The 26,868-nt window shown below is 42.2% G+C and overlaps 1 protein-coding gene across 1 annotated transcript; it reads left to right on the top strand.

The window, feature by feature from the left end:
- The first annotated feature begins 6,457 nt into the window (after positions 1 to 6,457).
- On the top strand, positions 6,458 to 26,166 carry LOC142106969 (insulin-like growth factor 3.L). The gene is made up of 4 exons (XM_075190048.1): positions 6,458 to 6,679; positions 20,092 to 20,266; positions 21,816 to 21,944; positions 23,598 to 26,166. Exons 1-4 carry the CDS (start codon positions 6,629 to 6,631, stop codon positions 23,609 to 23,611), a joined length of 369 nt encoding a protein of 122 aa, XP_075046149.1. The 5' UTR covers positions 6,458 to 6,628; the 3' UTR covers positions 23,612 to 26,166.
- Positions 26,167 to 26,868: the final 702 nt, after the last annotated feature.

Here is a 26,868-nt window from a genome sequence, read left to right as displayed (position 1 = left end):
ACACTGTCTGTCACTGACAGTGTGATACTTCACCTAAGTAAAATCGACTTACTTTTTTAGTGTGTTCGCGGCGGGGGGGGGGGGGGGGGGGGGGGGGGGGCGAAATTTTGCCTAGGGCGCCGTGAACCCTAGCACCGGCGCTGGCTCTTCCATATGTACAAATCCAACTCTCTGGACAGAGTATAATAGAATTGTATTATGATCATGTTCAGTGGTCAGGTCATGTTGGGGGTGTAGTGTCCTATGTCTGTATAGAGTATAATATAATTGTATTATGATCATGTCCAGTGATCAGGTCATGTTGGGGGTGTAGTGTCCTATGTCTGTATAGAGTATAATATAATTGTATTATGATCATGTCCAGGGATCAGGTCATGTTAGGGGTGTAGTGTTCTATGTCTGTATAGAGTGTAATAGAATTGTATTATGATCATGTCCAGTGATCAGGTCATGTTGGGGGTGTAGTGTCCTATGTCTGTATAGAGTGTAATAGAATTGTATTATGATCATGTCCAGTGGTCAGGTCATGTTGGGGGTGTAGTGTCCTATGTCTGTATAGAGTATAATATAATTGTATTATGATCATGTCCAGTGATCAGGTCATGTTGGGGGTGTAGTGTCCTATGTCTGTATAGAGTGTAATAGAATTGTATTATGATCATGTCCAGTGGTCAGGTCATGTTGGAAGTATAGTGTCCTATGTCTGTATACAGTGTAATAGAATTGTATTATGATCATGTCCAGTGGCCAGGTCATGTTGCTGGTGTAGTGTCCTATGTCTGTATACAGTGTAATAGAAGTGTATTATGAACAGGTCCAGTGGTCAGGTCATGTTGGGGGTGTAGTGTCCTATGTCTGTATAGAGTGTAATAGAATTGTATAATGGTCATGTCCAATGTTCAGGTCATGTTGGGGTGTAGTTTTATTTCATTAGAAAAATGCCTATAGTTTTATGTAATTCTGTGGTTGTATCCAGTGATAAACTATCTATGTTGTTAAACAAGTATATTTTCAATCTGACAGCACACAGCTTAAGGCTAAGGGGTATATTTACTTAAATGCGGGTTTGAAAAAGTGGAGGTGTTGCTTATAGCAACCAATCAGATTCTAGCTTTTATTTTGTAGAATGTACTAAATAAATGATATTTAGAATCTGTTTGGTTGCTATAGGCAACATCTCCACTTTTTCAAACCCGCAATTTAGTAAATATAAACCCTAGGTCTATTTCTGTTACTCTTCTTCATTACTACAATTCCTCTCACTTTCTCTATCCTTTTTAATTGTCATATCCAGAATATCTAGTATATCATCAAAGCAGAATACCATAGTGTTCAAATTATTTTTTCTGCACCTTTCCAAATAATAAACACAAATATGAATCATTTACAGAGGACATCAAAGGGTGGATTGCTCAAACCTTCTAAACAGGAAAAGTGTAGGCGCTGCCTATAGCAATCAATCGTTATCTAGTACATTCTAGAAAATTATATCTAGAATCTGATTGGTTGCTCTGGGCATCGCCTCCACTTTTTCTTTTAAGAAGGCCTGATAAATGTACACCTAAATGTCCTTCACAATTAGGGCTGAGGTGAGGTGTTTACTGCACTCCGTAACAGATTGGCTTATAGCCATTTATCTTCTATTTTCCATCTTCCATCTGTTGCTGCTATGGGACGGTTACATATCTCCCAACATTCATAATCCCGAAAGCGGGACAAGCTAAACCCCTGCCCCTGCTCCGCCCAAACTCAGCCCACAAATGGACATATTCGGACAAACTCCACCTACTTTCATATTAAGCCCCACCCCTGTTTGGCCTGGTATTTGGAGTGTCCGGACAAAATCAGGACAGTTGGAAGGTGTGGTTAGAATGAGGAGAAACGTAGAAGGCCTGAAGGATACATCAGTCACCGTAGAAATGTCTAGACAGCCAGATGCTGGCAACCATGACCGTCCTTCACCATTTATCTCGGCTAAACCTCCTTGCTCTTTTGGTTCTGGATAAAACATCCATTCTTGTGCTGCAGGGGCACTCGGAGACAAGCCTGCTGTTGTACACGGAGCCAGGACATCCGTTTTCCATGCCAACAGAAGGCGCGTGTCACGGTCTCACATGATAGGCAGGTCTTTACGATGCGAATCCTAGGATTCGTACAGTTTAGCGCTACTCCAGCAGTTCGTGGAGTCTAACGAGTAGACGGTGTTTACCAGGAGCCTCCGCAAAGCAGTATGGTCATAGCTGCGTCTGCTCGCAGGTCGCGGCCCCTGCTAGAGTACTGAGCGAGACCCTTTGGGGAAGTCAGGAGACAAGGGACAGTCAATAGCTGTGAAGGGTAGATGAAATACTGGAACAGCTGATGGAGCGTCAGCCCAGTAGACAAAGTAGATAGGACTGCAGGTACTTGGATGGAGCGTCAGCTCTGTAGACAAGTGAATAGATCTGCAGGTACTTGGTTGGGAGCATCAGCTCTGTAGACAAGTAGACAGGATAGCGGGTACTTGGTTGGAGTGTCAGCTCTGTAGACAAGTAGACAGGATAGCAGGTACTTGGTTGGAGTGTCAGCTCTGTAGACAAGTAGACAGGATAGGGGTCTACGTCTAGCACCAAAGGTAACTAAAGGAACAGGCACTGAGTGTATAGAGGAGGTGCCTTTTGTATTTGGTGCCAAAATGCCTGGCCAATGGGAATGCGGCCAGAGGTTTTATAAATCGTGGGTCTGCGCATGCGCAGACCCGAATCCAAGATGGCGGTGCCCTGGACGTAGCGGACCGCTGGAGGAAGGTAAGTTTGCCGGGGGTCGGGTGAGCTGCCCGATACCTCGGCGAGTGACAGCGTGGTGGCTGTCACCAAGGGGGCTGTGGAAGTCACAAAAGGAGGAACAGAGACGGCAACAGCAATTATAGTTGTGTGTATCTGTGCACTTATTAACATGCTTACCTGCACCATATGTGTCTAGATAGCAGGAAAGCCAAGCTATTGAAACTTGTGTTTGCATTCCTAACCAGACGCATGACATCAGGAAACAGCATATGCAATGCTTGGGGACATTTTGCATGATTGTGAATGACCATTACTTTTTATGAATCTGTAACACACAGCAATATCATACAGGAGCTCTGATTGCAGATGAATCACCCCTCTAATTACACCTGGACAAACAAGGGGCCTGATTCATTAAGGATCTTAACTTGAGAAACTTCTTATTTCAGTCTCCTGGACAAAACCATGTTACAATGCAAGGGGTGCAAATTAGTATTCTGTTTTGCACACAAGTTAAATACTGCCTGTTTTTTCATGTAACACACAAATACTTGATAGCTTATTTGTACACTGAAATTTAAAGTTGATATTTGTGTGCTACATGAAAAAACAGGCAGTATTTCACTTATGTGCAAAACAGACTACTAATTTGCACCCCTTGCATTGTAACATGGTTTTGGCCAGGAGACTGAAATAAGAAGTTTCTCAAGTTAAGATCCTTAATGAATCAGGCCCCAGGTATTTTATTTAACCACCATTGCTATCGCTGTCACTGTAGGTAATATGAACCAGAATTCTTTCTCAATAATAAGTTATTGGCCAGCAAATTCCCTACACTGTCAAACTATATTAATAACAAGTTTACTTTTGATATTCCTTGAAACAAAATAATGTTGAAATGTTGTTGTATTTTGCAACTTACCTGAAATCCACTGATTTCTGTTTGATCAACTTGCAACATCCAAAAATTTGGATATTTTCTACACAGCAATGTACAACATTGCCTATGATCAGAGGCACATTTATTTTCTTATGGGAGCTGAGCATATTGGTGTATTAGTTTGAACCAGGCAGTAAGTCTTATTTGTCAAACAACTAGAGCGTGCAGGGAATGTCAGACAGAGACCGTCTGAAAACAGTCAGTTTTATTACTGACAGAGGTAGCACATTATAAAGAAGTGGAAGCTGCTCAATCAATTTATAGGCTATAGCAGGTGCTTGAAAGGGTGGGGTTATCCTAAAAGGAACAAACACACAAAATTTCCCCCCAGCACACTGCTATAGCCAGCAAAAGACCTGCCATTTCTACTGTAGATAAAAATGCAAATGTCTTAGTTGCACACATTTGCAAATGTATGTTAAAGCCACCCGCCACTCCAAGGCGCTTTTGCTAATAGGGTGGCGGGTGGCTTTCACATTTGCAATTGTGTGCAACTAAGAATTTTGCCTTTTTATCTAGAGGTAGCACATTGTAAGCGCTATGGAATTTGCTAACGTTATATAAATAAATGCTAATGATGTGGATGATGATAGTAATCAGGCAACATTTCAGGGTAAGTGTATTAATCTGCAGCTTCCAGAACATGATTAATGGCTCTTTTGTGGGGGGGGGGGGGGGGAGAATCCTCTTAACTTCGATACTAATAGTTTGCACATCTCTTTATCCCAACACCGACGCCAGTATACTGCAGAATATGGTCTACCTTGAAACCATGATATCACCCTTAAACTGGATGCATTTTAACAAATATCTTGCAAAAAATACCAGGATCCCCTCGTGGTACCTCATATATGCACCACTAGGCACCATTAGCCATCACTGTCTTGTACGGCTGCCTTTAACCAGGGATACATTTTCACAGACATGAGATCAGGTACGTTCACAATTAATGAACTATTAAAGCCAACTGTTTGTTCTGATGGCCCCTTGTAGATATGTGTTCTGAGTGTGAACCATGTTTGACCTTTCTGAAAATCACTCCTGACAGAGACATAAAAACGTGTCCTTGGTCTGATCTCATTGTGGCTTATCTCAATAGTTGTCCCAGAAGTCCTGGGAGTAAATTTCTCAAGCTGCGGGTTTGAAAAAGTGGAGATGTTGCCTATAGCAACCAATCAGATTTTAGTTATCATTTATTTAGTACAGTCTACAAAAAGACAGCTAGAATCTGATTGGTTGCTATAGGCAACACCTCCACTTTTTCAAACCCGCAGCTTGATAAATTATTGGGTAGATGGTGATCTTCTGCCGACAAGCATGATGTCGTGACTCTTGTGATTGGTATCTATGAAATGTAGACGAGACCTGTCATTTGATGCACAATATTTATAGTGGATGTGAAATTAAATTGCTACTTAAAAAGTCCAATGTCACCAGTTATTCCACTCCCCTAATTCTCCAATCTCCACTCAACTCCATGGCTGCAACCTCCAGGGGCAAATGCAGGATTTGTAGAGGGGGGTTTCCACACCACGCCACCAATGGGTGTGACCAGCATGCATGGGGGTGTGGCTATAATTTTAGATGGTGCTTGGCTGCTCTCCAAATCTTCCTATCCCCATAATATACATGGGTAATGCTGCGTGGACTACTGTTAGGTGCATGCAGCTCTCCCTTTTCAAGCAGAGCCGTGTGAAACGGGGGAAGGGTCCAGCCACCTCAATTATACAGTGCCCCAGGCTTGGAGGGGGGTTTCCAGGCACTAGGAAACACCCCCTCGGTTTGCCTATGACCTCTACATCAGTCTCATCCAAATCCTCTCGCTGGTTGACCACAATGCTGGTCCTGTGTTGGCCGGAAATTATGGAATTTATGTGGGGAGATTGCGGACTAATAAAAGACTCACCTTCCTGACCTTTATGACATCATTACTCACAGATTATAAGCAACGATATTATACAGATATTATTTACAATAGTTTATCCATATAGTAACATGACTTGTGTATTATAGCTAAATAATAATAACAAGAACTTGCATGTAATGAGTGTGATCTGATGATTTGGGGCACCGCAAATCTATAGTACCATTCTAAAATATCAGCAACCTCATGCACTTTATTAATACTTAGCCATTTAACTCATAAAATGCTGGAAGTGCCATTGCCGCATAAGAAAGCAATACATTTCCATACCCACGCCCTACCGGGAACTAACGCCTGAGACATAATACCTATATCGCGGCTACTATGTTTCTACTAAATTTCTACCAGTTACAGTTTGGACGGCCTGTTGGCACAGTGGTTAGCATTGCTCCCTCACTGCGCTGGGGCCATGGGTTCGATTCCTAAGAAGTGCCCCATCTGTGTGGGGTTTGTATGTTCTCTCTGGGTTTCCTCCAGGTGCTCCGGTCTCCTCCCAAAACATTCTGATAAGTAAATTGGCTCCTGAGAGAATCGATCCGTGTGTGTGGTACGGAATTTAGATTGCAAGCTTCAATGGGGTCAGTGAACGGTTACATATTCTCCGTACAGCACTGTGCATTATAATTGGCGCTACGTAAAATAAACAATAATATTTAATAACACCCACCCGAAGAATAAAGCCTACGTGGGAAACGGTGTGCAAGGGACAAGAAGGGCAATATTTGTATTATACACTGAATTTTAGGTGGAATACCCTCCCCCCTCTCTCCCAGCTGGACAGCTACTAAGGAACCTCCTCCACCCTTCAAATCCATACACTGCTGAGTTACCCTGTTCTTCCCATGGGCTTCTCTCAGACAAATACCTCTTGGACATCAGAACTGGCTGCTACATGGCCTGAGAGTTCTCTCAGTGCAAAGTCCTGTCTGCTCAGCAGCCCTATGAGCTGGTAAAACATTTTGCATGCCATCATACAGTCGGTAATACTGGCCACTGACAGTCATGTGCCTTCAAGACTGGAAAAGCCAAAAAAGGCCAAAGCAGACAAGAAAGGTAACGTCTTCATTTTAATTCCCATGTCTTGCTCTCTTTGAACATTGACCTCAAAACCCTGTTTGCTTCTAGGCAAGTCCACTGATCCTGGCTTGTTACAGAGGCAATGTAAAGCAGTATTCTATGTAATCTGCAGCTGTTGTTGGTGAAAAATCTTTAACCCCTTGCAAATTCTGTTCCACTGTGGGCGTAGACTGGGTTAATTAACATGCTTGTATGTCATTATTACACTGAGCATGCTCAGCAACTTAAAAAGTGATACTTGCATTAACATTAGATACAAATTAAAATCTCCTCTGATTTATGTTGCTATTTGGCAAATTGGATTTACTGTAGCCGAAACAAACAGTAAAATAGTAACACAAAAGTGTCATTCCTTAATTCTGGATCAGGCATAAACTACAGGGCTATCAGTGAAAGTGGCAATATGGGTTTTATGGCAGAAAAATGTTGCAACACATGTTTATTTTTAATTCCATCTTATTTTCAAATGCGTTTACAAAACCTGTGTTTAACAGAATGCAACAATAAACAATGAAAAATGTGACACTTCTAGATGTTTGACGTTTAGTAATACCATTTCTGACCCATAAAACCCCCCCCCACAGATTTAACATTTGAAAATAATTTGTCAAAAAATGTAATTTTACTTTTTTTTGTTATTAAAATACAGTTGTCTAACTTCAATGCAGTTTTAAGAACTTTCTGCAATGTGCGTGTAGATATTATATGATAATCTTCCTTTTTCAATGCACACTACAAAAAACAAAATGTCAATTCTCATAGATGATAAAACGGAGATAAAACCTTTCAATATTGTCCTTTTGAATTGAAAAGCAGTTAAAATATCCTTTGCATATCACCCACTGTGCATCATTATGTGTTTTGTACAACTTTATATATTTTTATATAATTGTGTCTATATATTGTGATAAATGCTATTTTTTCTAAGTATTGCCTCATAATTGTATAATTGTCTTTTATTGTTGAGCAATGCCCGTTGTGGCATTACCACGCCTACTATCCTTAATGCAACTTGCGGCTCTCCGGCTGCGATGAAAGCGATTGCAGGGCATGCTAGTACTTGTAGTCCCACAACAACTACCTCTGTGTTAGAATAAACTAGGAAGTCTTTCTACCAGCAGCAATATGCCTTTGCCTACGCTTAAACTGTGAAGAAAGACAGTAGTTTCATATGCTATTTATTGATTAACCTCTGCTGAACAGGTATACAAAGGTTACATTTAATTTACACAAAAGCAGAACATTGACACAATTTGTCTGCTGTTACCGTGTCCGCGGTATGAATATAATGGAAAACCAACATTCAACTATAACGTGAAGTTAATATTTACCAATTGTCTTCTATCAGTATGCAAACAGTGCAATGTGCAAGTTTTTTTGCAAAATCAGATCCGTGAGATACAGACAACTGAGAATAGCCACATTGTCTGAAGCCGAAGGATTTAATATGCATATAGATTATGTATACAAAGAGTAATGTCCAATACTTAACAGTCAATTATTATTATTATTATTATTAATAATAACAATTAATTAGAACGTAGGCAATGTACAGTAAGGGCGAGCCAACGCAGATGAGGGCAATTTTAATTTTTGTCAATTTCGGTGTTGCCTGAAGCTCAAACTTGCCTCCTCTCCCGGAATTTCTGGGAGGCTCCCGAATTTCAGGGAGTCCTCCCGGACTCCTGGGAGAGGAGGCATTCTCCCGGACGTGGGGCTTAATGACGTGATTTTCTGTCAAGCCCCGCCCCCTCTTTTGAAGTGCAGTAAATGTTACCATTTCTTAGCAGGGGGGGGGGCTACCATGGCGCAATAGCGTCAGCACGCCCCCTCCTACCCGCCTGTCACATGACCACCGCTCCAGAATCTCCCGGAGCAGAGGTTTGGCAATTATGCCGAAGTTTTAGGATGCGTTAACGCTCAGTGAAATAAGCGTTAAGCGTTTAGCACGCTGCGCTTTAGGGAAGCTTTGAAGAGCGTTAAAGAACGTGATTCTAACACTCTGTTAAAAGTGACTGCAAAGTACAAGGCTGACTCCATGATCTATCTAGCATTGTTTTTCAACACCTGTGTGTACCAAACCCTTACTGTCTTGCTTTGTTTCAGAAAAGTAATGGGTATGCCAATGTTTGTGTTTGGTCTGTCCTGCTTAAGAATCCGATTATCTTGTCTATTTTACCTATGAACAGCTGTGCACCCATGACCCTATCCCCCCCCCACACTTCTCACACAGTCAAACAAACATTTCAATATTTGTCTAGAGACTGAGAGATGCTGATTGCTGATTCGCCATGGAAATGATACGTGCACTGTGATTGCTGGCAACGATACTGTACTTTTCAGGGTTTTGCTTTTAGTGAGGCATTAAAAAACGATAAATCAGCATCTCCACGCCCTCGATATATAAGAGACGTGTGGACTGTATTATGTTTAAAATGACAACAAATGAATGATACAATAAAATATAAGGCTACACCTTTCTTGCAAAGGAAGAGAACAGTCATTTCTAAAGCTGCAAAAATACAGCCCACAATGTAAATGCCATTTTTTGATGTTCTGATCCTTTTTTGTTGCATGGTTGCATGCCTCCCAACTGTCCTGATTCCAGCAGGACAGCCCCGAATTTAGGTAAATCCTAAACTACTAGGGTTATATTTACTAAACTGCAGTCTGGAAAAAGTGGAGATGTTGTCTATAGCAACCAATCTGATTGTAGTTATCATTATTTTGTACATTCTACAAAATGACAGCTAGAATCTGATTGGTTGCTATAGGCAACATCTCCACTTTTTCAAACCCGCAGTTTAGTAAATATTCCCCCTAAACTCAATAAGCATCGCACATCTCTAATTACAAGTGGTTCACAAGTTCGGGTGGTCGTTATCATCATCCGCTACTTACACCTGCCACGGACTACCCTCAAATAAAACCACTTTTTCAGCCGTAATTGCAACTCCGAGCCAGTCTGAATCTGTACGCAATTGCTCAAACACGACTTTACTGTACATTGCCTATGTTGGACCCCCCCATCATGCCTCTTCGGCATAGTTGCCTACTCTTCCTGAATGTCCGGGAGACTCCCCTGAATTTCTGGGAGTCCTCCCGGACTCCTGGGAGAGCAGGGCAACCTCCTGCATGTAACATCATAATAATGTTATAGGGTGGGGGCGGGGCTTAGTGATGCAATTCTCTCATCTTTCTTGGCCCTGCCCTCTGTTGGAATAGGGTAAAATTGTGTTTCCTGTTTAGGGGGCAGGGCCAACTGATGCAATTCGGCAAGCCACGCCCCCAGCTGATCCGGAGCACAACAACTAAAAGTTGGTAAGTATGCTCTTCAGGCGTAAGTGCCAAGTTGCAGTTCTGAATAGCTGTAGTTGTGCACGTTCGCTTTCTGAGCGTACGTTGTGGGAAAAGATACGTTGCGCAAACTGGCACATTGCTGAATGAATCAGCCCCGCAGTGACAGCACACATTGGTTATACAGCTGTACATCACACTGTACTGCAATCCTCTAGTTCTTTGCTACTTATGATTTAGAAAAAGTGGAGATGTTGCCTATAGCAACCAATCAGATTCTAGCTGCCATTCTGTAGAATGTACTAAATAAATGATAACTAGAATCTGATTGGTTGCTATAGGCAACATCTCCACTTTTCAAACCCGCAGTTTAGCAAATACACCCCTTAGTGTGATGGTATAGAGCACAATATTAGGTGATGTGGAATTCTTCTGATCTTTATTAGTGCATGAAAAATGGTGTTTGGGACAGTATTGAAGAGCCCTATTCACCTATCAGGGCATAGTGTCTTCACGGTTGGTTTCGCCCTCATTAGTGACAGCAATAAGGTTGAATCTGGCAATTTAGACTTTTTCAACAGCAATAATTAGATTTTATTTAGGTTTGCTATTTAGTGTCACAGGTGAAAAAAAAAACCCCTTCCTTATTCCAGGATTGGTAATCGGATAAAATCTCTTGATCAATCACCCTCATAATGTCCTCTACTAATTATACAGATACTTTTTTTTTGTAAGAAAGGCAGCAATTCCATTTTTAAATTGTGTTAGTGAATTGGCCATCACCACCGTATGTGGTAAGGAATTCCAGTGCTTTTCTGCCCTTACAGTAAAGAATCCTTCCAATGCTCATAGTGAAACTTCTTCCATTTGTAATTGATAACACCTAATCCTCTGTATACATCTCTAACGTACCTTTTTCCAAAAGTAAACAAACTTAGTATTTCTAACCCCTCTTGAGTTCTTCTATGTACTTCTTACAGTGAGCTACCAAAAACTGTACTCCAAATTCAAGATGTGGTCTAGCTAGCGACTTATACAATGTTAATTGATCTCTTTTTATTCATCCCAGGATTTTATTGGCCTTTGCAGCTGCTACCTGACACTGTGTGCTCAGCTTTCTGTTAGCTAGTATTCCCAAGTCCTTTTCCATCTAATTTTTCCTCGATTGTATTCTATTTCATGTATAATTAACATAGTGATTACCACAGCCTAGGTGCATACCCATACAACAATGCCATGCAACCTAGTTCACAATTTAATTTAAATCTGTTACGAACTCGGGCGGAGAGATGGAAGCAAGATAAGGTCCAGGGGAAGAGACAGGCGGAATGGTCAGAAAGCAGGCCTCAGATCATGGCAGACTAACAGGTCAGAAACAGGAGAGAAGGTCAGGGATCTATGAGATCCAAGCCATGGTCAATGCACAGTGAACTAGGCATAAAAGCAGACTGCTATTAAGGTCGAACACAGACACAAATGTCAATGATCTGGCAAAGGGTTACTCTCAAGCAGGGGTGTGCTGTATACAGGTCAGTGATTATCAGCTGTGCATGGAGAGACATACTCATCAGCACTGAGCACGCTCAGGAGGAATCTCTCGCACAAAGATGGAAGTGAACTTAAGCATACTCGCCGACTTTTCAAAGAAACTGTTCGGGAGGGGGTCCGTTGAGGGGGCGTGGCCATGGGAATTGCATTATTAGGCCCCACCCCCTGTCAATTGGTGCCACGATGACACATTTAAGCCCACTCCACTTCACCAAGGGAGTTAGCTGGATCCGGGAGGTTTGCCTGCTTTCTCAGGAGTTCCGGGAGAACTCCCAAAAATTCGGGAGCCTCCTGGACATTCCGGGAGAGTAGGCAACTATGCACTTAAGGGTTCAGACCGCCCTAGGCTAATAGGCTCATAGCGCCCCCTCTCCTACCATGCTAGGCCAATCAGGGCCGCCGAGAGGGGGGGGGAGCGGGTACAGTTTACCCGGGCCCGGCCATGCCAGGGGGCCCGGGCCGGGCCCTCGCTGCTAATTAAATTTATTTTTATTTTTTTATTATTTTTCTCTGTTGCGCTATTTTTTTTAAAACTTTTTTTTTTTTTTTCCCGCGGGGGGGGGGGGGGGGGGGGGGGGGGTGGGGGGGGTGGGGTGGGGGTTCATGGGAGCTGGAAGAAAAAAAAATAAAAATAAAAAATACTCACGTGATCGCGCGGCGCCGTGTCCCTCCTCTCCTCCATTCACACTGACTGCTGGGCGTGACGTCATCAAGTCACGCCTGTCAGTCAGTGAGGAGCGCTGCAGCCAGCAGGAAGAAAGAAGACAAAAGAGGAGACAGAAGAGCAGAAAAGAAAAGAAAGAAGTTGACAAAAGGTAAGTAAAGAAACGGAGAGGCAAGGGGAGGAAAACAGGGAGGGACAGTACTATAAAGAAAGGGGACAGAGAAACAGAGGAGGAAAAAAAGGAGAGAGCCACAGAGTAATAAAAAAAAAAGTGGGAGAGAGGAACAGAGGAGGAAAAAAAGGAGAGAGTCACAGGGGAATAAAAAAAAATTGGGGAGAGAGGAACAGAGGAGGGAAAAAAAAGTGGGAGAGAGGAACAGAGGAGGAAAAAAAAGTGGGAGAGAGGAACAGAGGAGGAAAAAAAGTGGGAGAGAGGAACAGAGGAGGAAAAAAAGGAGAGAGCCACAGGGGAATAAAAAAAAATTGGGAGAGAGGAACAAAGGAGGGAAAAAAAGTGGGAGAGAGGAACAGAGGAGGAAAAAAAAGTGGGAGAGAGGAACAGAGGAGGAAAAAAAGGAGAGAGCCACAGGGGAATAAAAAAAAATTGGGGAGAGAGGAACAGAGGAGGGAAAAAAAGTGGGAGAGAGGAACAGAGGAGGAAAAAAAAGTGGGAGAGAGGAACAGAGGAGGAAAAAAAAAGTGGGAGAGAGGAACAGAGGAGGAAAAAAAGGAGAGAGCCACAGGGGAATAAAAAAAAATTGGGGAGAGAGGAACAAAGGAGGGAAAAAAAGTGGGAGAGAGGAACAGAGGAGGAAAAAAAAGTGGGAGAGAGGAACAGAGGAGGAAAAAAAGGAGAGAGCCACAGGGGAATAAAAAAAAATTGGGGAGAGAGGAACAGAGGAGGGAAAAAAAGTGGGAGAGAGGAACAGAGGAGGAAAAAAAGTGGGAGAGAGGAACAGAGGAGGAAAAAAAAGTGGGAGAGAGGAACAGAGGAGGAAAAAAAGGAGAGAGCCACAGGGGAATAAAAAAAAATTGGGGAGAGAGGAACAAAGGAGGGAAAAAAAGTGGGAGAGAGGAACAGAGGAGGAAAAAAAAGTGGGAGAGAGGAACAGAGGAGGAAAAAAAGGAGAGAGCCACAGGGGAATAAAAAAAAATTGGGGAGAGAGGAACAGAGGAGGGAAAAAAAGTGGGAGAGAGGAACAGAGGAGGAAAAAAAAGTGGGAGAGAGGAACAGAGGAGGAAAAAAAAGTGGGAGAGAGGAACAGAGGAGGAAAAGAAGGAGAGAGCCACAGGGGAATAAAAAAAAATTGGGGAGAGAGGAACAGAGGAGGGAAAAAAAGTGGGAGAGAGGAACAGAGGAGGAAAAAAAAGTGGGAGAGAGGAACAGAGGAGGAAAAAAAGGAGAGAGCCACAGGGGAATAAAAAAAAATTGGGGAGAGAGGAACAGAGGAGGGAAAAAAGTGGGAGAGAGGAACAGAGGAGAAAAAAAAGGAGAGAGCCACAGAGGAATAAAAAAAATTGGGGAGAGAGGAACAGAGGAGGGAAAAAAAGTGGGAGAGAGGAACAGAGGAGGAAAAAAAAGTGGGAGAGAGGAACAGAGGAGGAAAAAAAAGTGGGAGAGAGGAACAGAGGAGGAAAAAAAGGAGAGAGCCACAGGGGAATAAAAAAAAATTGGGGAGAGAGGAACAAAGGAGGGAAAAAAAGTGGGAGAGAGGAACAGAGGAGGAAAAAAAAGTGGGAGAGAGGAACAGAGGAGGAAAAAAAGGAGAGAGCCACAGGGGAATAAAAAAAATTGGGGAGAGAGGAACAGAGGAGGGAAAAAAAGTGGGAGAGAGGAACAGAGGAGGAAAAAAAAGTGGGAGAGAGGAACAGAGGAGGAAAAAAAAGTGGGAGAGAGGAACAGAGGAGGAAAAAAAGGAGAGAGCCACAGGGGAATAAAAAAAAATTGGGGAGAGAGGAACAAAGGAGGGAAAAAAAGTGGGAGAGAGGAACAGAGGAGGAAAAAAAAGTGGGAGAGAGGAACAGAGGAGGAAAAAAAGGAGAGAGCCACAGGGGAATAAAAAAAAATTGGGGAGAGAGGAACAGAGGAGGAAAAAAAAGTGGGAGAGAGGAACAGAGGAGGAAAAAAAGGAGAGAGCCACAGGGGAATAAAAAAAAATTGGGGAGAGAGGAACAGAGGAGGGAAAAAAAGTGGGAGAGAGGAACAGAGGAGGAAAAAAAAGTGGGAGAGAGGAACAGAGGAGGAAAAAAAAGTGGGAGAGAGGAACAGAGGAGGAAAAAGAAGGAGAGAGCCACAGGGGAATAAAAAAAAATTGGGGAGAGAGGAACAGAGGAGGGAAAAAAAGTGGGAGAGAGGAACAGAGGAGGAAAAAAAAGTGGGAGAGAGGAACAGAGGAGGAAAAAAAGGAGAGAGCCACAGGGGAATAAAAAAAATTGGGGAGAGAGGAACAGAGGAGGGAAAAAAAGTGGGAGAGAGGAACAGAGGAGAAAAAAAAGGAGAGAGCCACAGAGGAATAAAAAAAATTGGGGAGAGAGGAACAGAGGAGGGAAAAAAAGTGGGAGAGAGGAACAGAGGAGGAAAAAAAAGTGGGAGAGAGGAACAGAGGAGGAAAAAAAAGTGGGAGAGAGGAACAGAGGAGGAAAAAAAGGAGAGAGCCACAGGGGAATAAAAAAAAATTGGGGAGAGAGGAACAAAGGAGGGAAAAAAAGTGGGAGAGAGGAACAGAGGAGGAAAAAAAAGTGGGAGAGAGGAACAGAGGAGGAAAAAAAGGAGAGAGCCACAGGGGAATAAAAAAAATTGGGGAGAGAGGAACAGAGGAGGGAAAAAAAGTGGGAGAGAGGAACAGAGGAGGAAAAAAAAGTGGGAGAGAGGAACAGAGGAGGAAAAAAAAGTGGGAGAGAGGAACAGAGGAGGAAAAAAAGGAGAGAGCCACAGGGGAATAAAAAAAAATTGGGGAGAGAGGAACAAAGGAGGGAAAAAAAGTGGGAGAGAGGAACAGAGGAGGAAAAAAAAGTGGGAGAGAGGAACAGAGGAGGAAAAAAAGGAGAGAGCCACAGGGGAATAAAAAAAAATTGGGGAGAGAGGAACAGAGGAGGAAAAAAAAGTGGGAGAGAGGAACAGAGGAGGAAAAAAAGGAGAGAGCCACAGGGGAATAAAAAAAAATTGGGGAGAGAGGAACAGAGGAGGGAAAAAAAGTGGGAGAGAGGAACAGAGGAGGAAAAAAAAGTGGGAGAGAGGAACAGAGGAGGAAAAAAAAGTGGGAGAGAGGAACAGAGGAGGAAAAGAAGGAGAGAGCCACAGGGGAATAAAAAAAAATTGGGGAGAGAGGAACAGAGGAGGGAAAAAAAGTGGGAGAGAGGAACAGAGGAGGAAAAAAAGGAGAGAGCCACAGGGGAATAAAAAAAAATTGGGGAGAGAGGAACAGAGGAGGGAAAAAAAGTGGGAGAGAGGAACAGAGGAGAAAAAAAAGGAGAGAGCCACAGAGGAATAAAAAAAATTGGGGAGAGAGGAACAGAGGAGGGAAAAAAAGTGGGAGAGAGGAACAGAGGAGGAAAAAAAAGTGGGAGAGAGGAACAGAGGAGGAAAAAAAAGTGGGAGAGAGGAACAGAGGAGGAAAAAAAGGAGAGAGCCACAGGGGAATAAAAAAAAATTGGGGAGAGAGGAACAAAGGAGGGAAAAAAAGTGGGAGAGAGGAACAGAGGAGGAAAAAAAAGTGGGAGAGAGGAACAGAGGAGGAAAAAAAATGGGAGAGAGGAACAGAGGAGGAAAAAAAAGTGGGAGAGAGGAACAGAGGAGGAAAAGAAGGAGAGAGCCACAGGGGAATAAAAAAAAATTGGGGAGAGAGGAACAGAGGAGGGAAAAAAAGTGGGAGAGAGGAACAGAGGAGGAAAAAAAAGTGGGAGAGAGGAACAGAGGAGGAAAAAAAGGAGAGAGCCACAGGGGAATAAAAAAAATTGGGGAGAGAGGAACAGAGGAGGGAAAAAAAGTGGGAGAGAGGAACAGAGGAGGAAAAAAAGGAGAGAGCCACAGAGGAATAAAAAAAATTGGGGAGAGAGGAACAGAGGAGGGAAAAAAAGTGGGAGAGAGGAACAGAGGAGGGAAAAAAAGTGGGAGAGAGGAACAGAGGAGGAAAAAAAAGTGGGAGAGAGGAACAGAGGAGGAAAAAAAAGTGGGAGAGAGGAACAGAGGAGGAAAAAAGTGGGAGAGAGGAACAGAGGAATAAAAAAAGTGGGAGAGAGGCACAAAGTAAAAAAGAAGGGGGAAAAGCAGCATGGAGGTCGCAGTGTGAGCATAAGGGGGTACAGTGTAGTTGTGATGAAGGGGCACAGTATTGTGTGTGTGATGGCACAGGGGGCTTGTTGCAATGTAGTGTGTGTGAGGTAGGTGGCGGCTAATTAATGGGCGCTATTTTGTTTGTAGGGTGATGGTGAGGCAATTTAATAGTAGGGACTATTAATTTAAGATGGGGTGGTTTGGGGGCTATTGAATCTTGGGGTGAGTTTAGGGAGAATGAGGTCTATTTATTAAATGTGACTATGAATTATTTAATGGCAGTGATGGTTGCGGGAAATAGGTATTGCTGGGGCTGTTTGCAGGAAGTGAAATAGGTTTATTTATTAAATGTAAATAGTATTATTTTAATGTTGGGGCTGGAGGAAGGCCTAATTATTAATCGTGGGTGCTATTGATTTAACGCCGGGGCTGGCTGTAATTTTCTAAATGTAGCCATTTTTTTTTCAAAATAGGTCCTTCAACATTTCTGGATCCGGACAAGCCACAACTAAAGAAACCAGCAGCCACAGGTGGAGAAAGTGAGAAGAACAGGTAGGAGAGAGCAGCACAGTGTGTGAAATGTTGTGATTCTAGTAGGGACAATACCAATTTTTGGTGAATGTTGTGCCCAATGTAAGGTGTAGGCCAAGACTGAACTGTTTGTGTACACACTGCATTGTTTGTATACTACACTGTGGTGGTAGATGTCCTGAAAGTCAGGAGTGCTTGAACATATGTGACGCTCCGGCGAATTGAGAGCCTAGTGGTTTTTATGTTAGCCACGCCCCAATGGCACGTTTGCCACGCCCCAAAATGCATGACCACACCTCCCAAAATTTTTGCACCGCCGTTTGGCTAGCTACGCCCCTGAATGCATGACCATACTTTTAAAATTTTTTGCGCCGCCGTAAGGCGGCGCAAAAAAATTTTGGGGCTTATTTGACTATGAGGGGGGCCCCATGAATTTGTTGTACCCGGGCCCTGAATTCTTCTTGGCAGCCCTGAGGCCAATATGCGGTAGGTAAAGACGAATTCGTCCTTAATTTCAACCCCGACTTCCTGCAGCCACCCCCATCAATATGTTCCAGTGCTTCTAAAAGGGTCACGACAATCTTTGTCACTCACTAAGTTTTCATTAAAACCAGAACTGTACAGCAGAACGGAGGAGTATACGAGCGCTACTGAGGGTGAAGATATGAAGGGGGAGTGGAGCTGCCATGTCTGCCCGTGCCGCCATCTTTGTATCTTTCCTACTTGCTTCTCCTCAAGCACCCACCAAGGATGGCTCATTGTCTTCAGCCTATACCATGGGAAAATTACAAGATTTAAACCTCACTGCATTTCTCTTTCATGATTTCTGGAGAAAAACTATTCTTATATTTTAGAATGACTTTCAGTTTTGGTTTACAAAAATTTTGCGCTTCCCCACCAAAATCCTATTAGATCATCAGAACCTGCTCTGCACAGAACTTACAACTGGGCATGCTGGGAGAAAAAGGGTACTGAAGACAGGGTACTGGCAAAATCTTTCTGTATCGATCTCGCCTCTTGCCCGGGGGCATCGTCATGCTGAATCAGCACAGGGCATCTCCCAAACTTTAGCCACAAAGTTTGAATCATACGCTCGTCCACAATGTCACGTCAATGTAACGTGAAGAACATACATGATAAATTTTAAGATTTCATGTGACAAGGTAGGAGGGGGGCGTGGTGACATTGTCCCGTCATCATGGCCCCGCCCCCACTATAGAATGCAGAAATTCACGGAACTGAATAGCGGGGGCGGGGCTTAATGACGCGATTAAGCCCGGCCCCTCCATTCAATGCAGTGAATTTCGGCGAATGCGGGAGCTTTGCCTACTCTTCCGGGAATCCAAGAGGACTCCCTGAAATTCGTGAGTCTCCCAAGATTTCCGAGAGAGTAGACAAGTATGGTTAAGAATAACTGCATTACATGTCTAACTGAGGCAAGTAACGTTTAATGGTGTGCATAGGTTGTTGCAAAACCGGTTTACTTGCATTTTTTTCTCCTAACGACAAAAAATACTTATTTAACCTATGAGCTTAATTATTTTGTAAATGTGGTGTAAAATAATCTGAACATTGTCGTTTTATTTCATTAGAAAAATGCACATAGTTTTATGTAATTCTGTGGTTGTATCCAGTGCACCAAGACCCGGGTTTTTCAGCGTGCCTCTGCAAAAACCCGGGTTTTTGGTGCAGTATGAATGGGGTATTACCTGTCAGTCTTTGATTAAATCTTGGTCTCCATGAAAATGGCCACCCCCATAGGCATCAATACATGGACATAGGACACAATTTCTGAACTGTGTCATCATGCCACAGATGGCGAAGCCAACCACGTCTTGTACTGGCTCAGCATCAGGGAGAATGCCAGACTCTTCAGGGAGTGAGGGAGATCACCCCTATTTCAGGGAGTCTCCCTGACATTCAGGGAGAGTTGGCAAGTATGACTTGCCTTAGTGGACCCATTAGTAGTCTGAGTGTGTGTGTGCCACACGTGTGACCAGATTGGACAATTGGAGCAACAGGATTGACCCTTCTGTGCCCGCTCGTAAAATTAGACACCAAACTTTGGGATATCTAATAAATAATCCACTAACAATATCATTTGAAACATCATTTGTTTGAGTATTTTAAACAGATACGTTTATGAGTAATATTTTCTTTAATATTTGAGTGTTATTTATTAGAGGCAAATTTTACATTAAAACAAATATTTATCTAAAGTGCCACCTCCCCCAGCTGGTAGAACTGTGTGGGGCACCATGACAGGAACCGCCAGTTTGGGAAGAGTCACCCTCAGCAGTAACGCAACCTTACTTCTCCTAATGACTGCTGTGAGTCTGCACAGTCAGTGTTAGAAAGTGACACAGCACTGATTAGTTGACAGCGGTGGAAATGCAACGGTTACAGTACTGGAGGGGATGAAACCCAGAGTTATGCCAGTTGGACTTAAGGATAGATGGGTTAAAAATTAATCTTGTGTGTAATTAACCTTTAAAAGATATAAGACATAAGCATCCCCAAACAGTCCCAAATTTCCTAGTACAGTCCTGATTTCCTGTAATCAAAGAGACATGGGAGTATATTTACCAAAACTGCAAGTTTGAAAAAATAGAGATGTTGCCGATAGCAACCAATCAGATTCTAGTTATCATTTATTTAGTACATTCTACAGAATGTCAGCTAGAATCTGATTGGTTGCTATAGGCAACATCTCCACTTAATCTGCAAACTCATATCTGCATTTATTAACATGAATGGAAACAGCCTTGCTCCTTTTTGACCAAGATAAACATTATATTTTACGTTTAGGCTACAAGGAAATGGTAATCCAAAGGCCTTAGTATAATGTCAAATGGTAGAATATTTGATTGGCTTTACCAATCAATATCTTTTCAATAAATCCTCAATAAGACTTTTGCTTTAAATAGTAATTAAAGTATTCATTTAAAGGCAAAACTTGGACATATATGTCAGAGAAATACTGATGGCAGCATGACACAATCAAAGTACTTGTCGAATCACCTTGGCCTCACCATGTTTACCTATAACATTGATTTTCTTTTTCACCTTTCATAGAAAGCAGCACAGTTCAGTGTCAGTCAAATGGTGCTTTGCCTGTCTCTTGTGTTTACGCTGTATGTTGGAGTCGCCAATGCTCGTTGTGCCAGGCTCCGCTCCAGGGAGATGCTGTGTGGATCAGAACTGGTGGATATGCTGCAGTTCATCTGTGGACGCAGAGGCTTCTATGTCAGTAGGTATCTCACTAATAAAACTACATTGGCCCTCAGTAAGGCAATGCATCATGGGACTTGTAGCTTGACAAGAGCTGCAGAGTTGGAGGTTGCGCGAGACAGATTGTTTTACTAAATTCAAGTGGATGAACAGTGGAAAAATATATTATTATGTTTAAAAGTGTATCTGTTACCTGCCCCATAGTTGTCTGCTCTCCTGGAATGTCCGGGAGACTCCCGGTTTCCTGACCACTTCATTAGTTAAGTGGTGGGGGCCGGGCTTAGAATGTGATTCACGCGTCATTGTGGCTCCGCCCCCTGCTGTAATAGGCTAGAAATTGTGATGACAGTTTAGGGTGCAGGGGCCAAATGATGCGATTCACCGAGCTCCGCCCCCACCCGCCCACCTCGCCCTGGATCTCCCGGAGGCTAACTTGCCAAAGTTGGCAAGTATGACCTACCCACAATGACGGCAGCCATTTTGTGTGCTGAACCAGTAGTGTTGAGAATACAGAAACTGGTGAAATCACTGAGACATAAAGATTAGGTTATATTTAGGCATCCAAATTAAAGTTTGAGCACATTCCTCCTTAGATTGATCATGGTCCAAATTGCTGGGCATCCCAAAGGGAGGAACGCGGTCAAAATGAGTAGAGATCTCTACCGTAATTGCCGGCAAAGTGCGCGGTGCTATGTTTGCATGCACATCACCGGCAATTAAATTCGCCCGTAGAGTTGGCTTTTTCTACCAGCGTGCCACAATTGGAAAATGGGCATGACAAAAAAGTGCATTTAGCATATATTGTAATCCTCTCCATTGCATAGAGGTTTTTATTCAAAACACACCCATGACTTAAATATACTCTAGACGGAACCAAATAGCCTATATCTTGCCTTAATCCTACTAGTAAAACTTGCCTGGTGTAGCACCTATAGTACAGCCCGGAGCAGCTGATGTTGACACTGTTATGGGTATATCAGTCTGAGTGCACAGGATTATAGTTTGCATACAAATAATAATGTATAGATGACAACATACCTCCCAACATGTGTATTTTTTAAAATTTGAGACAGAGAAGGGGGCTTGGTCACAAGACAAGGTGCATCATGGCCACATCACATTATCATACCCCCTAATGGCCCCGATTCATGGGCCATAAATGGACGGGGCTTAACAGGAGAGTGGGTGGGTGATTAAAAATGTGGGTGGGGTTTGGACGGAATGCGGTAAGGGGGTATTTTCCCCGCCTTCGGGATTCTAAATGTTGGGAGGTATACATTTGAGGCGTGCCTCATCCCCCCTGAGAGCGTACCAGGCACTTTGGAAGCATTTGGCCGCCCCCCAGCCCCTTTCAGAGTCATAGATAGAGAGACCTCAGAGACATAGATACAGATTAGGGTAGAAAGCGTGCAAGTCATAACCCAATTTCACACAAACATGTCCTAATCCATTTGCGTGTATGTGACTGTGAGTTTGACGGTACCAATGATCAGTTGTTGCAATAAATTATGAGCTAGTTGGAGAATTGGCTGATTGTGCATCATGTGCTGTTTTCCACGTTGTCTCAGGTAAACCCGGCTCTGTCCGCAGCAAATCCCGCCCTGGCATAGTGGATGAATGCTGCTTCTGTGGCTGCAGTTTCTCTATCCTGGAATCTTACTGTGCTGCTCCAATTACTAACACCACCGGCAGAGAAGGTCAGTTCACACCAATATGACAGACCCTGGTACACTCAGGTGTATGGCAAGTTTTTAATTTTTTCAGTTTTTGAGTCAGTAACTAAAATCGCCACAAATCGCAAGAGATAACCGGTTATTCCAGTTTCCTAGTAGCCATACATATTAAGTAGCCATTTTTAGTATGATCTTCAAAATGGCTGTTTTTCTCTCGCGATTTGTGGCCATTGTAAACTTACCAAAGAAAATTACTGACATTTCAAAATGGCAGCTTGATACATTTACACCCTAAACTCTTTTGTCTCTGAATGTTTTGAAGTACTGGTTACAATTGTTTGCTATCACCTCAATAAAGAAAGATTTTAAGAAAAATAGACTTTGTGATAGCTATCCTCTATTATCTGAAGACAGGATAATTCCCAATCTTTTTTCATGTACAGTCATGGCCAAAAGTTTTGAGAAAGACACAAGTATTGGTTTTCACAGTTTGCTGCTTCAGTGTTTTTAGACCTTTTTGTCAGATGTTGCTACGGTATATGGTGTAAAATTACAAGCATTTCATAAGTGTCAAAGGCTTTTATTGACAATTACATGAAGTTTATGCAAAGAGTCAATATTTGCAGTGTTGACCCTTCTTTTTGAAGACCTCTGCAATTCGCCCTGGCATGCTGTCAATCAACTTCTGGGCCACATACTGACTGATGGCCGCCCATTCTTGCCTAATCTATGCTTGAAGTTTGTCAGAATTGGTGGGTTTTTGTTTGTCCAGCCACCTCTTGAGGATTGACCAGAGGTCTCAATGGGATTAAGGTCTTTGGAGTTTGTGATAACTAAGTAGCTCAGGGATCAAAATATCAAAATTTTGGGTCCATGGCCAAGAAACTCCCCAGATCTTAATCCCAGTGAGAACTTGTGGTCATCCTCAAGAGGCGGCTGGACAAACAAAAACCCACAAATTCTGACAAACTCCAAGCATTGATTAGGCAAGAATGGGCGGCCATCAGTCAGTATGTGGCCCGAAGTTGATTGACAGCATGCCAGGGCGAATTGCAGAGGTCTTCAAAAAGAAGGGTCAACACTGCAAATATTGACTCTTTGCATAAACTTCATGTAATTGTCAATAAAAGCCTTTGACACTTATGAAATGCTTGTAATTTTACACCATATACAGTAGCAACATCTGACAAAAAGGTCTAAAAACACTGAAGCAGCAAACTTTGTGAAAACCAATACTTGTGTCATTCTCAAAACTTTTGGCCATCACTGTAGAGTGCTGATTCCGTCTAGAAAAAAACCTGTAAAAACAACTACATTACGCATATTTTATAAAAGTGTCGTGCCATTGTCGTTCGCATTAAACTACACCCACTTCCTGCTCATTAACATAATATGCAGAAGTACTAGAAAAAAATAGCATAATATAAGCACTTACAAAGGTGTGATATTTAATGTTTAAAGACAACTACATTCTCCTCAGGCTATAAGAATGAATTAATATAAACTGACAATTTACAAGAGGGGGGCGTAATGACATAAGATTAACCAGAATAATGGGTGAATTTTGGTAGCTATTACTTGTCACTCAAGTCGTATGTGAACTCTTTTAATAAAGCTAATATTATTTGAATGTTTTTTTCCCCCACTGTTAACAAAAAAATATATATTTCTTTGCAGAACAAAAAACTTAGGGTCCAATTTGTTTTACTGGAGACTGAAGATGATTTCAGGATGATCACCAAAATCAGACTAAAAAGACTTTTGCTATCATGGAAAAGTGCAATAAATGGGAAGCAAAATCTCATAAAATGAAGGAACACGAGTATTCCCAAGCGATGAAGCTGTGTTGGCCCTACTACCATGCTACCAACATCAAGCTGGGGATAGATTAATCCATTGTATGGACTTGTTGTGATATACAGGCTGAATGCCATTTATTGGGCAACTCACACACCAGTAATATTCAGTTCCTGGTTTAAGATGTAGAACACATATGGAATGTTGTTAATCCATTCCATTCCATTGTAAAGTTACAAGGTATACTCTGACATGCAATCACCCCTTCCTTTACCCTGTACCATTATTCCTGTTTATTCCCCTGTTCCTACTTTTGACAGCTTTCATTAAATTAGATTTTACATAAAAGTATCATGAAATGTTAATACAATTATTTCCCCCCCCCCCCCCCCCCGCTAGTGGAATGAAAACGTGAAGGGTTAAAGCGGACCATTTTGTGGGCGGTACCAATATTCTGCCTCTGGCCTTAGTGACATCACCAATTCCTAGTGAACGGATTGGCGGAATGCTAAAGAATATTGGTTATGCCTACCCAATGGTTGTCTCCACAGTACGTAGGTAATTTCACATGAAGCAGATGATTTGCATGTGATTATATGCACAGTTCATAGGTAAATCCAAACATTTATTTTGTAATATATGATGTATTAAGACAAATTGGCCTGGCCTTCTGTTAGTCTTTGTTTTTATTAAGTAAAGTGTGATGGAGTACTTTCTGCCATTTCATCACATGCAGGAAAAATACACATACAACACCTGTTGATGATTGGCCATACAGCACAGCATAGCTTGTCAGTCAGTCTCTTTCAAACTTGCAGTGACATCACTGACTATACCTATGTGTGCGGAGCCGCCAAACTGTGCAGAGCATTACTGTTACCTAGTAGACTGCAAGACAGCCATTCCTGCTTGGTAACATCTGGGCTGCCCAAATCCCGCTTTTTATGGAGGGCAGCTATCAGCAATGGAATGGGACAGATTGCTTAAGTTTTTAAATCCGCCTGCCAGTGACACGTTACACTAAAATGTGTTTTATTTGTGTCCTTTTCTTATGCATTTGTTGAGACATTTCCAGGAAATATCTGATTAACATAAAGTTCTGTTTCTTTCGCTTACATAATTCCAGGAGTGGTGTAATTGAACAGACATCCGCATAATACATGGATGTGGGGTTTCAAGTTTATACTAATTGCACTAATTGATTCAAAGTGGCATCTATCAGTGTGAGTGAACTGGAGAGCAAGGATGTATGATAACTGTTGTTTTATATTGGCTTGTGATTATTTTTTGAAATATGGCTTATTTGCTGCAAATACTGCTTCTAGCATTGTGGTTTGCATTAAAAGGTCCACATTAAAGAAACTTGGCAAGCATGATCTGTTCAATATACTATTTAGCTCAATAATACACAGAATTTCATATATTATAGCGTCCACTAGTCCGTCTATTAAATGATAAATTGGAATGGCATAGGGTCGCATTAGATATTTAAAAGTGCAATTAATTTTCAAGCCAAGAGCCCATAGTGGATACCACAAAACTAACCTGTTGTTACAAGTTAAAGATATGTGCAACCCTATATAAAGCGCATCTCAAAGGCCTTGGGCCTGAGTCATTAAGGAGAGTAAAGCATAAATAAGGAGTAACTTTGCACCTGGGCAAAACCATGTTGCATTGGAGGGGGAGCTAAATTTAAAATGTGGGGACAGATTTATAGTTGGGGTAGGGTATGTCCTAGATTAACTTTAAATTTCTGTGTAAAAATAAAGCTATCAAGTATTTGTGTGCTAGATGAAAAAAAACAGATAGTATTTAACTTATGTGCAAAATAATAAACTAATTTGAACCCCTTGTATTGTAACATGGTTTGTCCCGGAGAACATTTATTCCTTTTTTTGCCTTACTTTCCTTAATGACTCAGGCCCCTCGTGTCTTCAAGCTCCTAATTGCACATTTATGCTCCAGATCCATCTCTCCAAAGACGAGGGGCTACAAGTGCAAGACAAGTGCAAGTTGTGCGCATGCGTAGTGCAAAAATTTTGCACTAAGAGGCACCTTTACGCTGTGCAAACGCACTTATGTGCCACTGGAATCATGCTCGTGGGGTTAGAGTCCATTTATATTTTTTTTATTTTTTCTCTATTACTTCTATCCACCTTTCAAAATACAACCTCATTGCCAAATAAGGATATTTATCTAGTGCATCCAGAATAGCTGACAGGGGCAGAATTATTTTGAAGGCCATGTCCACAGCATCAAACCAGAACAACATGAGTTTAAAGTGGAACGCACATAAAAATGCTTAAAAACACATAATAAAACTCAATGGGTGACGGTAATAAAGCGCCTTTCCAGCGCCAGGTCAGACTTGGCATAAGAAAAGTGCAAGGGTATCATTTTTATATGTCTAATTGGAGTTTTCCATTAAATATTAATATTCCAAAATACATGTGAGCTGCTTCAGTGTCATTTTTTTTAACCCATTCTTATCTACTTGTCGTCCCTGGAGAGGTGGAGCTAAGGTAAGAAAATAAGAGGTGGGCGGGGCTTGATTGTATAATTTGTATTATCAACTGGATGGGGAAATCATATCATCAAGCCCCGCCCACCTCAGGGAACACCCAGTGTCGTGTTTACGGATATGGCCAGAGTTGATGGCGCAATACCCTTTTACTTTTTGGCAGGTACGAGCTCTGTGGGAGTATTGTCTTCTCTCTTGGAAATCCGGGTGGTCTCCTCATAATTTGGGGGACTCCCGGATGTTTCCATAGCATAGCCAACTATGCTTTTACGGTGTCATATAATTAATGCTGTACCAAGTACTGTTCTATATTAAAAACAGGGAATGTTAGTTCCACATATTGCAATATATGTTAAGCTGACTAACTGACGCCAAAGTCTTCCCATTCTGGCCAGTCCTAACATGATCAAATGCTATGATATTTTATCTGGGCTTAAGGCTTACCTGCACACAGCTTTTAAAGGCAAGACTTTCCCAAGCACTAGCAGCCATGGGAGACCTGGGACTCACCTGACTCAAGTTGGAATTAATAAATGTAAAGAATGTAGAAAATGGGGTGCAAGAGTCATGGGACTTACATTATATAAACAAAAACAAACATAGATCCTCTACACTCACTATATATAATAT

Source organism: Mixophyes fleayi, chromosome 11 (assembly GCF_038048845.1).
Source record: "Mixophyes fleayi isolate aMixFle1 chromosome 11, aMixFle1.hap1, whole genome shotgun sequence".
Classification (NCBI taxonomy): domain Eukaryota; kingdom Metazoa; phylum Chordata; class Amphibia; order Anura; family Limnodynastidae; genus Mixophyes; species Mixophyes fleayi.
Note: the sequence above shows the minus strand (reverse complement) of the source record. Positions and strands in the feature narration are given on the sequence as shown.

Bases quoted from the DNA above. Each gene is read 5' to 3' on its own strand.
- LOC142106969 (XM_075190048.1), top strand. From the start codon at position 6,629: ATGTGCCTTCAAGACTGGAAAAGCCAAAAAAGGCCAAAGCAGACAAGA. The intron at 6,680-20,091 runs GTAACGTCTTCA...CACCTTTCATAG, and splicing joins GGCCAAAGCAGACAAGAAAG to AAAGCAGCACAGTTCAGTGT. The intron at 20,267-21,815 runs GTAGGTATCTCA...ACGTTGTCTCAG, and splicing joins ACGCAGAGGCTTCTATGTCA to GTAAACCCGGCTCTGTCCGC.